The sequence below is a fragment of the Macaca fascicularis genome, chromosome 1 (genome assembly GCF_037993035.2).
Source record: "Macaca fascicularis isolate 582-1 chromosome 1, T2T-MFA8v1.1".
NCBI lineage: Eukaryota > Metazoa > Chordata > Mammalia > Primates > Cercopithecidae > Macaca > Macaca fascicularis.
Genome location: NC_088375.1, coordinates 233,071,693 through 233,089,374, shown reverse-complemented (window position 1 = coordinate 233,089,374; position 17,682 = coordinate 233,071,693). Strand labels below are relative to the sequence as shown.

General features: G+C 54.1%; 1 protein-coding gene across 13 annotated transcripts in view; it reads right to left on the bottom strand.

Annotated features, from left to right (window-relative positions):
- SLC35E2B (solute carrier family 35 member E2B) overlaps positions 1 to 17,682 on the bottom strand; it is a 40,237-nt gene that overhangs the window by 8,755 nt on the left and 13,800 nt on the right. For 2 of the 13 annotated variants that reach the window (XM_045388435.3, XM_005545051.5), the window contains exons 2-8: positions 13,935 to 14,403; positions 13,132 to 13,267; positions 12,534 to 12,661; positions 8,553 to 8,673; positions 6,826 to 6,879; positions 6,390 to 6,462; positions 2,117 to 2,262 (exon numbers count right to left, since the gene is read on the bottom strand). In XM_045388435.3, the coding sequence (XP_045244370.1) occupies positions 2,117 to 2,262; positions 6,390 to 6,462; positions 6,826 to 6,879; positions 8,553 to 8,673; positions 12,534 to 12,661; positions 13,132 to 13,267; positions 13,935 to 14,256 (980 nt within the window). In that variant the 5' untranslated portion in view covers positions 14,257 to 14,403. The other 11 variants (XR_012427533.1, XR_012427532.1, XM_074023385.1 and 8 more) reach the window with 8 other exon arrangements.

Here is a 17,682-nt window from a genome sequence, read left to right as displayed (position 1 = left end):
CCCAGCTACTCAGGAGGCTGAGGCAGAAGAATCGCTTGAACCCGGAGGCGGAGGTTGCAGTGAGCCGAGATCACACCACGGCACTCAAGCTCTGGGCAACAGAGCAAGACTCCGTTTTGGGGCAAATAAAATAAATAAATAAATAAATTGCAACTTCAGTCTGTTCAGTTACAGAAGTGGAAAGAAGCCAAAGGAGCCTCACCCCCGTTTCTAGAGCTGCGCTGCGCGGCACAGGAACCAGTGACCACAGGTGTCTGTTCAAGTTCAAACTGACGACAATCAGCTTCAATTCAGAATCTGGTCCTTGTTACATTCTCCACATTTCAAGTGCTCAGAAGCTGTATGTGGCCAGTGGCTGCTGCACTGGACAGCCCAGAAGAGACCATTCCATTCCTGCAGACAAGACTAGTCGAGGCACCCTGCTATTCTAGACGGAAAAGCACTCAATTTCTTTTTTTTTTTTTTTTTTTTTGAGACGGAGTCTCGCTGTGTCTCCCAGGCTGGAGTGCAGTGGCGTGATCTCGGCTCACTGCAAGCTCCGCCTCCCGGGTTCACGCCATTCTCCCGCCTCAGCCTCCCAAGTAGCTGGGACTACAGGCGCCCGCCACCGTGCCCGGCTAATTTTTTGTATTTTTAGTAGAGACGGGGTTTCACCATGTTAGCCAGGATAGTCTCGATCTCCTGACCTCGTGATCCACCCGCCTCGGCCTCCCAAAGTGCTGGGATTGGCCGGGTGCGGTGGCTCAAGCCTGTAATCCCAGCACTTTGGGAGGCCGAGACGGGCGGATCATGAAGTCAGGAGATCGAGACCATCCTGGCTAACACGGTGAAACCCTGTCTCTACTAAAAAATACAAAAAACTAGCTGGGCAAAGTGGCGGGCGCCTGTAGTCCCAGCTACTTGGGAGGCTGAGACAGGAGAATGGCGTGTACCCGGGAGGCGGAGCTTGCAGTGAGCTGAGATCTGGCCACTGCACTCCAGCCTGGGCGACAGAGCATGACTCCGTCTCAAAAAAAAAAAAAACAAAAAAAAAAACAAAAAAAAAAACAAAGTGCTGGGATTACAGGCTTGAGCCACCGCGCCCGGCCAGCACTCAATTTCAAAAACCGTCAAATGCAAAGACTTCTAGTGGAGATTTCCCTAAAAACCTATTTCACACAGTTTACAGTTTATTTTACAGTTTATCATTTCTTTGTTTTTTTTTTTTTGAGATGGAGTCTCGCTCTCATCACGCAGGCTGGAGTGCAGTGGCATGATCTCAGCTCACTGTAACCTCCGGCTCCCGGGTTCAAGTGATTCTCCTGCCTCAGCCTCCCCAGTAGCTGGGATTACAGGCGCACCACCACACCTGGCTAATTTTTTTGTATTTTTAGTAGAGACAGGGTTTCACCATGTTGACCAGGCTGGTCTTGAACTCCTGACCTCAAATGATCCACTTGCCTTGTCCTCCCAAGTGCTGGGATCAGCAGGCGTGAGCCACTGGGCCCGGCCTATCATTTGCATTTCAAATGGCATGGGTATAAAATGGCCTAGTAATTACAGTGCACAGCCACAGTCATCCCCGTGGAAGAGAATCACATGTGTCTCTTTCTTTTTTTTTTTTTTTGAGACGGAGTCTCGCTCTGTTGCCCGGGCTGGAGTGCAGTGGCCGGATCTCAGCTCACTGCAAGCTCCGCCTCCCAGGTTTTACGCCATTCTCCTGCCTTAGCCTCCCGAGTAGCTGGGACTACAGGCGCCCGCCGCCTCGCCCGGCTAGTTTTTTGTATTTTTTAGTAGAGATGGGGTTTCACCGTGTTAGCCAAGATGGTCTCGATCTCCTGACCTCGTGATCCGCCCGTCTCGGCCTCCCAAAGCACTGGGATTACAGGCTTGAGCCACCGCGCCCGGCCTCTTTTTTTTTTTTTTTTTTGAGAAGGAGTCTCGCTCTGTTGGAGTGAACCTGGAGTGCTCCGCCTTCCAGGTTCACGCCATTCTGCCTCAGCCTCCTGAGTAGCTGGGACTACAGACGCCCGCCACCACGCCTGGCCACATGTGTCTCTTATAAAAATACCTAGATTTTTAGTCTCTTCTCGAAACGACCTGGACACCCTCAGCTCCTGGAAGTTCCCCTGCTCACCTGAATGTCACAGGGGAGATCTTCCCCATGAGGGCGTAGGCCGTGACGCTCTGAAGGTGGAACAGGACTCCATCTGTCAGAAGCAGCAACACCACGTCCTGGTTGTAGCTGAAGCTCTTCCCGCTCCTCCCGATCACTGGGACGTCCTATGTGGCAAAAACAAAACGATATTCTATTGGTTTGCATTTTCCATTTACTAATCATGCACCAAAAATGCCCAGCGCCACTCCTGCCCAGACACTGGGTAAAGCTGCTGACACTGAGAACAGCTATGAAAATGCCTCTAGGGCGGAGAGCTGAACTGTGCACTCATCCATTTTCTGTTTTTTTTTCCCATTATTTTTTGCACTAATTAGTTTTCACCATGTTGATGCAAACAGACAACAAGCACATGAAAGCAGCCGAACATCACCATCAGCAGGAAAATGCAACAGAAACCCCAAGGAAGGGCCGGGCATGGCCAGTCTGGCCAACACAGTGAAACCCCGTCTCTACTAAAAATCTAAAGATTAGCCAGGCGTGGTGGTGTGCGCCTGTAATCCCAGCTACTCAGGAGGGAGGCAGGACAATCACTTAAACCCGGGAGGCGGAGGCTGCAGTGAGATGAGATTGCACCACTGCACCCCAGCCTGGGCAACAGAGTGAGATTCCATCTCCAAAAAAAAAAAAATTAAACACAGAATTATTATATAATCCAGCAGTTCCACTGCTGGGTACACACCCACAAGAACTGATGGCCCCGGCCGGCAACCACAACTTCCTCGCAGGGAGAACGGCCAAGTCAGCCAGCCTTGACAGCTAACGGATTAAAATCCAGAAAACGACAATAAGATAAGAACTTGCAACTGCACCTCGCACAGAGAACCCTCTGTGTGGGGGACTCTAGGGAAGTCTACAAATTGCATTTAGAAAGTCCATGAACTCAACTGGGAAAAAACTGCATCTTTATCTTTACTAACCTTTACTTGAAACTCAGCATTTCATTCAATTATGAATGTTGGGAATAAACTTTAATACTACAGATAGGCCAGGCGCAGTGGCTCACGCCTGTGATGCCAGCACTTTGGGAGGCCGAGTCAGGTGAATCACCTGAGGTCAGGAGTTTGAGACCAGCCTGACCAACATGGTGAAACACCATCTCTACTAAAAATACAAAAATTAGCCGGGTGTGGTGGTGCATGCCTATAATCCCAGCTACTCAGGAGTCTGAGACAGGAGAATCGCTTGAACCCGGGAGGCGGCGGTTTGCAGTGAGCTGAGATTGCGCCACTGCACTCCAGCCTGGGTAATAAAGAGTGAAACTCAGTCTCAAAAACAAAAACAAAAACAAAAAACAAAAAACAAAACTGCAGATACTTTCATATCCTGTTAGCAGTTGTTGCTGATACCCTGAAATACTGTTTACCCTCATCACTACATCAAACTACCATAGACACTAGGCTTACTGCTAGATCTGGTTATTTAATGAGTTAATAAAGAGGTACCTATTATTAAAAATACTAAAACACAGAATTGAAAGCAGGGTCTCTAAGGGATATTTGCATCCCCACATTCACTACAGAATTATTTGCAACAGCCAAAGGCAGAAAGAACCCACAATGGATGGATGAATAAACAGAATGTGGTCTTACCCACACAATGGAGTACTATTCAACCTTAAAAAAGAAAAAAGGGGCCGGACGCGGTGGCTCACGCCTGTAATCCCAGTACTTTGAGAGGCCGATGTGGGCAGACCACAAGGTCAGGAGATCGAGACCATCCTGGCTAACACGGTGAAACCCCATCTCTACTAAAAACACAAAAAGTTAGCCAGGTGTGGTGGCGGCGCCTGTAGTCCCAGCTACTCAGGAGGCTGAGGCAGGAGAATGGCGTGAACTCGGGAGGAGGAGCTTGCAGTGAGCCAAGATTGTGCCACTGCACTCCAGCCTGGGTGGGGCGACACAGCGAGACACTGTCTCATTAAAAAAAAAAAAAAAAAAAAAGGAAAAAAGGCTGAGTGCAGTGGCTCACGCCTGTCATCCCAGGTGGGAGCCACCTTTGAGAAGCCGAGGTTTGAGCCCAGGAGTCTGAGACCAGCCTGGGCAATACAGTAGGACCCTGTTAATACAAAAAATAAAAAACTGGCTGCACACGGTGACTCACACCTGTAATCCCAGCGCTTTGTGAGGCCGAGGTGGGCAGATAACTCGAGGTCAGGAGTTCAAGACCAGCCTGCAGTAAGCACAGATTGTGCCACTGCAACATGGGCAACATGGTGAAACCCCGTCTCTACTAAAAATACAAAAATTAGCCAGAGTGGTGGCGCACACCTGTAATCCCAACTACTCTGGAGGCTGAGGCAGAAGAATCACTTGAATCCGGGAGGTGGAGGCTGTAGTGAGCCAAGATCGCCCCACTGCACTCCAGCCTGGGTGACAGGGCAAGACTCCATTTCAAAAAATAAAAATAGGCCAGGCGCGGAGGCTCAAGCCTGTAATCCCAGCACTTTGGGAGGCCAAGACGGGCGGATCACAAGGTCAGGAGATCGAGACCAGTCTGGCTAATACGGTGAAACCCCGTCTCTACTAAAAAAATACAAAAAACTAGCCGGGTGAGGTGGCGGGCGCCTGTAGTCCCAGCTACTCGGGAGGCTGAGGCAGGAGAATGGCGTAGACCCGGGAGGCGGAGCTTGCAGTGAGCTGAGATGCGGCCACTGCACTCTAGCCTGGGCGACAGAGTGAGACTCTGTCTCAAAAAAAAAAAAAATAAAAATAAAATAAATAAATAAATAAATAAATAAACCAGGTGTGGCACATGCCTGCCATCCCAGCTGTTTGGGAAGCTGAGGCAGGAGAATCGCTTGAGCCTGGGAGACCATGGCTGCAGTGAGCTATGAGGCTGCAGTGCTTTGCAGCCTGGGTGACACAGCAAGACCCAGTCTCAAAAAATACGAAGGGAAGAAACTGATTCATGCAACAACACATGTAAACCTCAAAACACCAAAACACCATGCTACGTGAGATAAGCCAGACACAGAAGGACAGATGTGATATGATTCCACTTGTATGACGTCTTTAGGGTCACCAAATTCAGAGACAGAAAGTGGAATGAGGGTGCCAGGGTTGGGGGATGAGAATGGAGAGTACTGAATGAGGGCAAAGGTTCAGTTTTGCAAAACGAAGAGTTCTGGAGATGGGTGATGGTGATGGCCACTCAGCTTTACACTTAAAAATAGTTAACATGGGATGGGCACGGTGGCTCACGCCTGTAATCCCAGAACTTTGGCAGGCTGAGGCGGGTGGATCACGAGGTCAGATCATCGAGACCATCCTGGCTAACACCATGAAACCCCATCTGTACTAAAAATACAAAAAAATTAGCCGGGTGTTGGGGCGGACACCTGTAGTCCCAGCTACTCAGGAGGCTGAGGCAGGAGAATGGTGTGAACCTGGGAGGCGGAGCTCACAGTGAGCCGAGATGGTGCCACTGCACTCCAGCCTGGACGACAGAGCGAGACTCTGTCTAAAAAAAAAAAAAAAAACTATTTAGGCCAGATGCAGTGGCTCACGCCTGTCCAGCACTTTGGGAGGCCGAGGCGGGTGGATTATTTAAGATCAAGTATTGGAGACCAGCCTGGTCAACACGGTGAAACTCCCTCTTTACTAAATATACAAAAATTAGCCAGGCGTTGTGGTGGGCACCTGTAATCCTAGCTACTCGGGAGGCTGAGGCAGGAGAATCGCTTGAACCTGGAGGCGGAGGTTGCAGTGAACCCAGATTGTGCCACTGCACTCCAGCCTGGGCAACGAGAGACTTCATCTCAAAAAAAAAAAAAAAAAAAAAAAATTGCCTGGGCGTGGTGGCATGCAACTGTAGTCCCAGCTACTTGGGAGGCTGAGGCAGGAGAATGGCGTGAACCCAGGAGGCAGACTTTGCAGTGAGCAGAGATCACGCCATTGCACTCCAGCCTGGGATATAGAGCGAGACTCCTTCTCGAAAAAAAAAAAAAAGTTTTTGTGATTAAAAAAAGAAATTAAGCTAGCCTAAAAGCCCCCTCAAGTTGAATGATGAAGAATCAAAACAAAACAAACAATAAACAAAATAAAAGTCTTCACACAAAAATCTGAGCTGCAAACCCCAAGTGGCTCCCAGAGCACCTCAGCTAAGCAGGGCGGCGGCGGAGCTGGGCACGACCAGCCAGCACACGGCCTGGAAAGGGAAGTCATTCTGCCCCTGAATCACCAGATAAGGCAGCCGGGCGAGTAAGGACGGGACACCTGTGTCTGAAACCCACCGTGAAGAAGACCCGGGCCGGGATGAGCATGGCCACCGCGGCGGCACTGGTGTAGAACTGCAGCTCCGGGGCCCTGTGGGCAACAGAACACGCTGGGCCCCCGCCATGTCGGGAGAGGCCGGGTCCACAAGCAGCTCCTCACAGCAAGAACATCCAGGCACCCCAGCCCACGAGACGTTCGTTCTCTCTAGGCAGGACAAGGGCCGCTGCAGCTTCCCAGAAATGAAAACGCAAACGCACGCCAGGCTGGCTGAGGGGCTCAAGGGAGCGGCTGAGAAGCAGGCGGGTCCCTCCCGACCTTAGACAAGGTACTTGTAAAGACCACCCAAGCCAGACAGGAAGGGAGTCAGGTCTGTGGGGTGCTCTGACTCTTAAAGTGGGCAGGAAGTCCTCTTCGTCTTATGACCTGGAGATTTCACTGACGAGTAATACTTACGAGAACCTGTATTTGTCCCCGCTGAGAAGCTTTTTCGAAAAAACATTTTGCAAACTAGAATAAAGAAAAGAGGTGATGCATCAATACTAGCCCTCAGCACGGAACATCAGGGGACTAGGTGTCTGCGCTCACACGCAGCGACAGCGACAATGACCAGACCTCAGTGGTGCCACCATCACGCCCGGTTAATTTTTGTATTTTTAGTACAGATGGGGTTTCAGTATGTTGGCCAGGCTGGTCTCCAACTCCAGCTTTGTGGACCTCAAGTGATCCACCGACTCCAGCCTCTCAAAGTGCTGGGATTACAGGTGTGAGCCACCACGCCCAACAGATTTTGTTTTTTGAGACAGAGTCTTGCTCTGTTACCCAGGGTGGAGTGGGGTGGCGAGATCTCGGCTCACTACAAGCTCCGCCTCCCGGGTTCATGCCATTCTCCTGCCTCAGCCTCCCGAGTAGCTGGGACTACAGGTGCCCGCCACCACATCCAGCTAATATTTTGTATTTTTAGTAGAGATGGGGTTTCACCGTGTTAGCCAGGGTGGTCTTGATCTCCTGACCTTGTGATCTGCCCACCTCAGCCTCCCAAACTGCTGGGATTACAGGCGTGAGCCACCGCGCCCAACAGATTTTTATTTTTACTTCTGTATTATTCAAAATCTCACCATGAACCTGTTTTGCTTATTAGTAATAATGATAAACTCTTAGACACCGGTGGTGGTGTCTTTTCCTTTCCTTCCTCAAAAGCAGGAAAAGCCTAGAAGCCAGTCATTCTCAAAGGGCAAGTTTTGCCAGGGCTGGAGTGTGGCCATTAACAGCACAGCAGGGATGTGGACGCCCAATTCTGGGTGAATCTGAACAGGCCCCAAAGTGCAGCGTCTACCGCTCTTCTCTACTGAGTGACAAAGACATGAATAACAGGGCCCTTTCCTCTTGGACCCCGCCACGTGCCGTCCTCACTGTGGGAATTGGCCTCTCATCCTTTCTGCCATCGTGACACCAGGACACCGACGGCCACCAAGGAAGCAGAGGATCCACCCGGCCTGGAGGTGGCGCAGCTCCCGAACAGGTAGAACCTGCCGCTGGGGGACTGTCCCTGCTCTGGCAGCCGCGTGAAGACGCCCTGAGCGAGACGCACCGCTGAACATATGCCGTGCATTTAGGCATTTATCAACTAACCGTGTCTCCATGGTTAGTATTTTAAGTATCAAGACTGTCCATCCTGAAATTTTGGCTTGTTTTTGAGAAAGTTACCTTACGAGGATAACTGCTGTTTTGCTCTTTTTTTTCCCTTTTTTGAGACGGAGTCTCGCTCTGTCACCCAGGCTGGAGTGCAGTGGCGCGATCTCGGCTCACTGCAAGCTCCGCCTCCTGGGTTCACACCATTCTCCTGCCTCAGCCTCCCGAGTAGCTGGGACTACAGGCACCCGCCACCACATCCGGCTAGTTTTTTGCATTTTTTAGTAGAGACGGGGTTTCGCTGTGTTCGCTAGGATGGTCTTGATCTCCTGACCTCATGATCCGCCCACCTCGGCCTCCCAAAGTGCTGGGATTACAGGCGTGAGCCACCGCGCCCGGCCTATTTTGCTCTTTAGGAAAGCGCAGCATAGGATGCACCTGCTTTGGCTCACGGGAAGAATTCTCAGCTCATCTGAGAATCCGCACACCCAGATGCAGGCAAGGGAGCACCAGGTCTTGTCCCCCTCACACCCACCTTCTCTGTGACTCACCAGTCCATGATGTTGGTGGACAGCGCGGCTGAGAACCCCAGGACGTTGAAGCTGATCTCAGTGGCCGTGCACAGTGCCAGCCCGCCCATGACTGGGATGAGGGAGAGGTTGACCAGCAGCCCTGGCAAGAGGACAGCCCCTGTGAGTGGCTGACCCGCCGGGTGGAAGCTCCCTCCCGAGGCCCAGGCTGTTTCCGTTCCCTCTTATAAAAGGAACGGACGCTTCCTTCAATTCAAAAACAATACTTGTCAGTTCCTTCACATTGTAAGATAAAGCAAATCAAAGTCCACGTCTGCGAACAAGTCCCGTCCCCACGGCAAAGGTGGCGCCTTTCACTCTGCATGCGATGCGTCTCCCAGAGGCTGAGCCCCAGCCACGGGCGGGCGAGCCCCAGAAACCTTCCTAGTTCTGTGGATGCTCAGAATGTTCTGTGAATGTGAAACGGTGAGTGTGAACATGGTCCCCCGGGAACTGCAGAGAAAGAGACTCTGGGGGCCAGGAGGGGCGCGCCCACATTGAGTTGCTGCTTTTCTGTTCCTTTTGAAACATAACAAAACACTTTTACGTGAAGGAATTTTTAAAAAATCCGCAGAACATGGCTCACACCTGTAATCCTAGCACTTTGGGAAGCCGAGGCAGGAGGATCACTTGAGCCCAGGGCTGAGCAACAAGGACACCCCACCTCTACAAACAATACAAAAATTAGCTGGGTGTGGTGGCACACGCCTGTGGTCCCAGCTACTGGGGAGGCTGTGGTGGGAGGATCACCTGCGCTGGGGAGGCCGAGGCTGCAGTGAGCTGTGATCACGCCACCGCACTCCAGCCTGGGCAACAGAGTGAGACCTTGTCTCAAAAGAAGAAAAAGAAACCAGAGTCAAGTTAATGTGGGAAACCCGCAGATGCGGCCTGGCCGAGACCCTGGCGTAGCAGAGGGACCCGAGTCCGTGTTGGCAGGCTCCAGCCACTGGGGCATCCTCTCATTTGCCATCACCTGGTCTCGTCCTCTGCTGGAAACCGGTTGAATCCCAGACAACATTTATGAAATGTGTAGAGAACACTGGAGACTGAACGCCGTTTCACCCTTCCGGGAGGACGTGCTGCTGCTGGTGACATGCCGCTGGGGCGTCAGACACCTTTATCCAGCACCAGATTCCCATCCCAGCTGAAGGTCTGGAGTCTGGGGGTCCCCAAGGTGGCGCGCCCGTTCCAGCTTGTGCCCCTTCAGCCCCAGGAGACTGCTCTGCTCAGAAACCATTAGCAAATGCACTGGGGAGGGTGGTGCCTTAAGACAGGGTCACTTCTCTGGGCTGCCCGAGGCTCCGGAAGCTGAGTGCCTCAGGCCCTGGCACCTCCGTCACTCTCCAACGCCTCCCCTACAGACTTCTTTTTGCTAAATGGCATCAAGATTTTCTCACTGTTGTCAGCAAGAGAGTTGGTTTTCTAATATCTCATCTACCATGGCTGGAGGTCAAATCGACGTTTTAAACTTGCTGGAAATAAACAGCTCCTTTCTGCACGGTTTGATGGGCAACAAGGTTGCTCTGTGTCATTTTGTTCATGATTTTCAGGATTGCTTTTTAAAGTCGGACGCAGCGGCTGACGCCTATAATCTCAGCACTTTAGGAGGCCAAGGCAGGAGGATCACGTGAGGCAAGGAGTTCAAGACCAGCTTGGGCAACATAGCGAGACCCCATCTCTATAAAACACACACATATGAGGCCGGGGGTGCTCAGACATGCGCTGAGGGTTGGCCCTGCTGTTCTTGGCTTCTCAGTTCTTCGGGAGCTGGAAATGAACTCGGACGTCAGGGCTCAGCTCAGGGAGCTGATCACCACGGCAGCGAGGGAAACGGAGGTCGCTGGTGGTCAGAAAGTTACCACAGGCCAGGCGCAGCAGCTGATGCCTGGAACCCCAGCACTGTGGGAGATCAGATCACGAGGGCAGGAGTTCGAGACCAGCGTGGCCAACACGGTGAAACCCCATCTCTATTAAATATGCAAAAATTAGCTGGGTGTGGTGGCAGTCTCCTGAATCCCAGCTACACGGGAGGCTGAAGCAGGAGAATCGCTTGAACCCAGGAGGCGGAGGGTGCAGTGAGCCGAGATCGCGCCACTGCACTCCAGCCTGGACGACAGAGGAAGCCTCCATCTCAAAAAAAGAAAAAAAAAAAAGGGCCGGGCACAGTGGCTAACACCTGTAATCCCAGCACTTTGGGAGGCCGAGGTGGGTGGATCACGAGGTCAGGAGATGGAGACCATCCTGGCTAACACAGTGAAACCCCATCTCTACTAAAAATACAAAAAATTAGCCAGGCGTGGTGGCGGCGCCTGTAGTCCTAGCTACTCAGGAAGCTGAGGCAGGAGAATGGCGAGAACCTGGGAGGCAGAGCTTGCAGTGAGCCGAGATCGTGCCACTACACTCCAGCCTGGGCGACAGAGCGAGACTCCGTCTCAAAAAAAAAAAGAAAAAAAAAAAGAAAAAAAGGAAGTTATAGTTTTTGTTCCTGTTCTGCCTCTGAAATCATTCCAGAAAATCCAAGTCTGGCTAGTACATGAATTGAAGAAAAAGTTCACTGGGAAGTATGCTGTCTATTGCTTAGAGGAGAATTCTGTCTAAACCAACTCAAAAAAGGTGTACAAAAAATAAGCAAAGGTGTCCCAGGATCCACGGTCTGACAGTCGCGTACGTCACAATCCTTGAGGACTTGGTCTTCCCAGGTGAAATTGTGGACAAGAGAATCCTCATGAAAATGACAGCAGCAGCTCACAAGGGTTCATTTGGACAAAGCCCAGCAGAACAATGTGAAATGCAAGGTCAGAACTTTTTCTGGTGTCGAGAAGAAGCTCACAGGCAAGACTGTTAATTCTGAATCCCCAGAGTTTCAAGTTTCAATTGTAAGAAAAATGACTAACGTACATTCACAGTTTAAAACACACACACACACACACACACACACACACACACACACACACACACACAAAATACAGAACTTAGCCGGGCATGGTGGCACATGTCTGAGGTCCTAGCTACCCAACAGGCTGAGGTGGGAGGATCGCCTAAGCGGGAGGCAGAGGTTGCAGTGAGTCGTGATCTCATCACTGCACTCCAGCTTGGCGACAAAGCAAGACCCTGCCTCAAAAAAACAACAACAAAAAAACAAAAACAAAGAAGCAGTTGACTTTTAAGCTTTGATTTTGTTATAATCACCTAAACGTGTGTGCGGGTCTCACGTGCACGTGGGGCAAGCCCAACCCCGCCTTGGACCCTCAGCCTCCTCCCGTCCCCAAAGGCAGACAGACATTTGCCTTGGCCTTAAGATCTTGTCGTTTCTTAAACGGGCGAACACGTGTGTACATACCCCCCCCCCCCACTCCGTGCAAGACGCCACGCTCTGTGGGTGCCTCTGTCCCTCGCTTGTTTTCATGCAGCCACACCGGGTATGCGACATGGAGCCTACATGTCGCTGGAAATCGCCTGTGAGTCATTAAGAGGTGGGAGAGGCAAGAGCCTGGGTTGCAGCTGAGGTCAGGGGCTGGGGCCCAGGAGAGGCCTGTGGTGGCGGGCGCTGGGGAGGCTGTAGGGTGCTGGCACAGGCTGGCCCATACACCAGGAGCCACAGCCACCTGTGTGATGCTGGCCGAAGGCGGCCCCCGCCCATCCTCTTCGGGTCAGTGATTGGCACCTGCGGTAATCTTGCTTGCCAGGAATCTGCCCAGTCCCCAACTGTCTCCCCACCCAGTTAGGGCCATGAGGTACAACCCTGCCCTGACCTCCGCATGCCAGTGTGAGAAGACCTGGCAGACACCAGGCTCCAAGACACCCCCGCACATGTGACCGTGGGGAAAATGTTTCAGGAGAGAAGTGAAGGCACTGCCAGTGTGGGCCCCGCTCTGAGTGGTCCTCTCGGCAGAGCCCCATGGGAGGGGGCAAAGACAGGCAGCGCGGATGAAGGCCTGGGATGGTGGGGCCCAGGGGCCTCACCTGTATACTCCCCTAGAATCATCCGAGACATGATCACTGTGAAGATGGGGGCGGAGCTCTTCACCGTCTCAGCAAACGAAACCGCCACATTTTTCAGGCTGACCAAACCCAAAACCACAGTTGCAAACCTAAAAATTAGCAAAAAGCACCATTACCTTAGAACGAGTCTGTCTACCTGCAGCCACTGGGCAGGCTCTCTCCAAGGGACCTGCTCGGTCAATGGGCACGTCAGCCCCTCTTCCCACCTCCTCATCACCAACGTGGTGCCTGGACCTGCTTCTGCGACGCTTTAGGTCGAGCCCCCAGGAAATGGCACTGCGCCCAACGTGAAGTGACATCCGCCACCCTTTGAAAATGCCCCAGAGACAAGGAGGCAGCTTGTCCTGTGACCACCAGCCTGGAAAGAAGCTGACTGCGCAAGAGGCAGTGAGAGCCACGAATTCACATTCACCTGGTGTCCTAAAATCTGGACGGCCCTGACGCTTTTATAAACTCTGCACTGAAAACTCACCAGCCAGCAGAGTCCCCGCTCTAGTAACAAGACAGGGACTTTACATTTAAAGAAAAAGAGACTCAACCAAAGCGTGAGATTCTTTACCTCATCAGACCCACAAACAGCATCGTCATAAGGAAGTTGGGTGGGTAGGAAAGCCGGGCCTTGTGCTGATATAAACAGCAAGGAACGAGGGTTTTCACACACCCGATAACCGTGGTGGACAGCATCTGCACCGCACCTGCGGGAGGGAGGGGGCCAAAGCCAAGCGGGAGAATCACCCCTCCCGCACCTGCAGCGGGCTCCACCCCGGGTTCCCATCCCGAACCGGGTTCCCATCCCGACCCCGCACCTGCAGCGGGCTCCACCCCGGGTTCCCATCCCGACCCGGGTTCCCATCCCGACCCCGCACCTGCAGCGGGCTCCACCCCGGGTTCCCATCCCGACCCGGGTTCCCATCCCGACCCCGCACCTGCAGCGGGCTCCACCCCGGGTTCCCATCCCGACCCGGGTTCCCATCCCGACCCCGCACCTGCAGCGGGCTCCACCCCGGGTTCCCATCCCGACCCGGGTTCCCATCCCGACCCCGCACCTGCAGCGGGCTCCACCCCGGGTTCCCATCCCGACCCCGCACCTGCAGCGGGCTCCACCCCGGGTTCCCATCCCGACCCGGGTTCCCATCCCGACCCCGCACCTGCAGCGGGCTCCACCCCGGGTTCCCATCCCGACCCCGCACCTGCAGCGGGCTCCACCCCGGGTTCCCATCCTGACCCGGGTTCCCATCCCGACCCGGGTTCCCATCCTGACCCCGCACCTGCAGCGGGCTCCACCCCGGGTTCCCATCCTGACCCGGGCTCCCCACACCCTCCCAGGCAGCTGGTCTCCACCCCGCGCCAGCCGCCGCCTACCTAGCATGCTGGGCTCGCCTCCCAGCAGGGACAGGATGTACTTGTTGAGGAAGAGTGTGCAGAAACTGAAGAAGAACCACAGCGTGAGGTAGAGCAGCGCCCGTGAGCTCCACACACCCAAGTCTGACTCGATGACCGTGGTCTCCGTGATGGTGACGGTCAGGACGTTCTCATCCACGCCACTGTCGCTCTTGGCAAAAACAATCTTCTCGCTTCGGTGACCAAACAGAGAGCCCCAGCTGAGAGGCGACTTGCCTTTAGGCTTCTCCTCAGAGCCAGGAGCGAGCTCTTCCAGCGCCGGGGTTTTCACCGAGGACGACATGCCGAAGCCACTGCCAGGAACGACTTTACCTCCAGGCTGGGCAGCATGGGTCACCGGGACCGCCTGGGGGTGGGGCCGCAGCAGGGACTCCGGGCGCCAGGAACGAGGCCACCAGGGCCTCTCCCAGGCAGAGCGCAGAAGCAGACGCTAAAACGGTAAGAAAGGGAAACATATTACCCGTTTTGAACATTCAATGTCCTCAAAGGTTTCAACCACCAATTTAAAATTACTCTGAAAATGCAATTGCACCAGGCACGGTGGCTCACACCTGTAATCCCAGCACTTTGGGAGGCCGAGGCAGGTGGATCACCTGAGGTCAGGAGTTCAAGACCAGCCTGGCCAACACAGTGAAACCCCGTCTCTACTAAAAATATAAAACTAGCCAGGCGGGGCCGGGTGCAGTGGCTCACCCCTGTAATCCCAGCACTTTGGGAGGCCGAGGCGGGCGGATCACAAGGTCAGGAGATCATAGCCATCCTGGCTAACACAGTGAAACCCCGTCTCTACTAAAAATACAAAAAGAAATTAGCTGGGCATGGTGGCAGGTGCCTGTAGTCCCAGCTACTTGGGAGGCTGAGGCAGGAGAACTGCTTGAACCCAGGAGACAGAGGTTGCAGTGAGTCGACACGGTGCCACTGCACGCCAGCCTCAGCAACAGGGTGAGACTGTCTTAAGAAAAAAAAAAGAAAATGCAATCATTCACTGTCCAGAGAGTTTTAGCAATTGAATCCCATTTTTCTCTGCACGTGTTGGCAGATCCTTGCTCTTGGGAGACAGTCTCCAGGCACACTTGACCTTCCTGGCAGACCTGGGGCTGTGGGTCCTTCACGCCCTGGCTGGCAGCTGCACCTTCTTGATGGGCTTTGTGGCTGCCGCCGCCAGGTGTCCCAGGACTAATTCCATGCTACTCTCTAGACAGACCCCGTGGTACAAAGCCACACTTACCCCTGCCTCACACTCAGGTGACTGTGGCTTTTCAGGCGAGACACCCCCTCCCTTCCCACAACCTCCGGGAAGGTCAGAACAGCCTGTTTCCTTCCAAGGGCCGGTGGGAATCATCCCCCCAGCTCGGGCTTTGCGCAGGTGCCACCGTGACTCCGCAGCACCGAGACCCCACCTCCCCCAGGTCTCAACCCCAGCACTCAGGCAGCCCTGATTTCCTGTTTCTCACACTTGGGTTTCTCTTCCTACTTCGGTGGGTGGCTGTGCATCTGAAGGGGCACCCATCCTGTCTCACCAACACGGCGTTCTGGGAGCGTGTGGTGCCGGCCGCGCTGCCCGACCCAGGACCCCTCCTCCTCTCACTTCTCCCCCAGGAAACTGGGGTTCCCACCTCACCCACGACCTCCTTCTAGGTTTATGCTTATGCACTTGCGTGCGTGCTGTCTGTATATATATTCTATGTTCACACTGAAGGACGCACTCCGCCCCCTCCCCTACCGAGACTTCCCCCAGGTGCTCAGGCCGGCCTTTCCCCCAGCTCACCTGCCCAGCAGTGCTCAGAGGTGCCTGAAACTCGGCCTCTCCACACCCGGGAACAGGTGGTCCTGCCCTCTCCCCAGTGGGGGCAACACCAGGGCCTCTGCCGCCGTCCCCTCTCTCCTCCCCTCCCCCTGCTCTGTGTGTTGTGGCCTCTGCCGCCGTCCCCTCTCTCCTCTCCTACCCCTGCTCTGTGTGTCTGTGCACCCAGAGCTCCCCATCTGCCCATCACACCGCTAGCTCAGTGCCACCCGGACGCTCCCAGGCCACCCATGTGTGCCCTGACCCCTCGGTGCACCAGGACAGCTGCCTCCAAGGGCACCCCAGGCCTCAGTGGGGACGAGGCCAGCCCCTCCACCACTTCTCACAGCCTCAGAATAGCAAAAGGCGACTGTGTCCACTCCTCAGGCCACTGACAGTGCCGGATCTCCACAGAGGCACCATTCCCTTCTTCCTGCTCAGCAGCATGGTCCGCGGCTTAGCTTGGGGTGACAATGAGCCGGGAGCTAAATCTCTGTGGGCTGCAGCCTCCCTGGAGCTAGGACTGGCTGGGCCCTGAGCCAGGGAGCTAGGAGACTTTGTGCCCTTTTCCCGGACTGATGGGCCCGGGCTGGGGGTGGAGCAGCTACCTGGCTTTCCTGAGGTGAAAATCCAAGAACAAAGGGTGCGGCAGAACAAAAGGACAGAGCACGGGGACAGGGCTCTGCACAGCAGGCCGGGATCTCACTCCCCACCTCACTGGGCCTCACGGCCCTTGCCCTCTCCCTCCCACCTCGACTGGGGACGCTGTCACAGCACCTGCTACGCAGACTCTGCCACCACCAGCGAGTTTCTAAAACCAAATTCATTTACACGGCAAGGAGGCAACGCTCAAGAACCCACCCCCAGGAACAACGAGCAGGACGCCGGGCTCCGGGCGTGGGCAGACGATGCCCGTCATGGCCCACCTGACATCAAGGCAAACCTGGAATTCCAAAGGCAAGCATTTCCCAGCCCACACGCGGCCGCGCATCCCTCTCTTGCCAGAACAGTCTGTCCACTTAGTTTCCATCTGAGAAACTCACAGCACTCCAGGCAAAACTGCTCCCCACAGTGAGGGCCCCCGTTCCCCTTCTCTGCTGACACTGGGCTCCCAAGAAGCCCGTGGGACCCGCACAAGCAGCCCAGTCCCCACCCTAATGTTTGCTCACAATTAGTGGAGACAAAAAAACAGAAATCACACTTCAATGATGCTGCTGTTCTCTGTACATCAAGAACTTAAGGTTCTGGGCCAGCAGCAGTGGCTCACACCTGGAATCCCAGCACTTTGGGCAGCCAAGGCGGGCGGATCGCCTGAGCTCAGGAGTTCGTGACCAGCCTGGCCAACACAGCAAAACCCCGTCTCTACTAAAAATACAAAAAAAATTAGCCGGGCCTGGTGGCTGGCACCTGTAATCCCAGCTACTCGGGAGGCTGGGACAGGAGAATCGCTTGAACCTGGGAGGCAGAGCTTGCAGTGAGCCGAGATTGCACCATTGTACTCCAGCCTGGGTGAAAGAGCGAGACTCCATCTCCCAAAAAAAAAATGCTGGGTACAGCGGCTCACGAGTGTAATCCCAGCACTTTGGGAGGCTGCAGCGGGTGGATCACGAGGTCAGGAGTTCAAGACCACCTTGACCAACGTGGAGAAACCCCGTTTCTACTAAAAATACAAAATTAGCCGGGCATGGTGGCAGGCGCCTGTAATCCCAGCACTTTGGGAGGCCGAGATGGGCGGATCACTAGGTCAGGAGATGGAGACCATCCTGGCTAATGTGGTGAAACCCCGTCTCTACTAAAAAAACACAAAAAACTAGCCGGGCGTGGTGATGGGCGCCTGTAGTCCCAGCTATTCGGGAGGCTGAGGCAGGAGAATGGCGGGAACCTGGGAGGCGGAGCTTACAGTGAGCTGAGATCCGGCCACTGCAC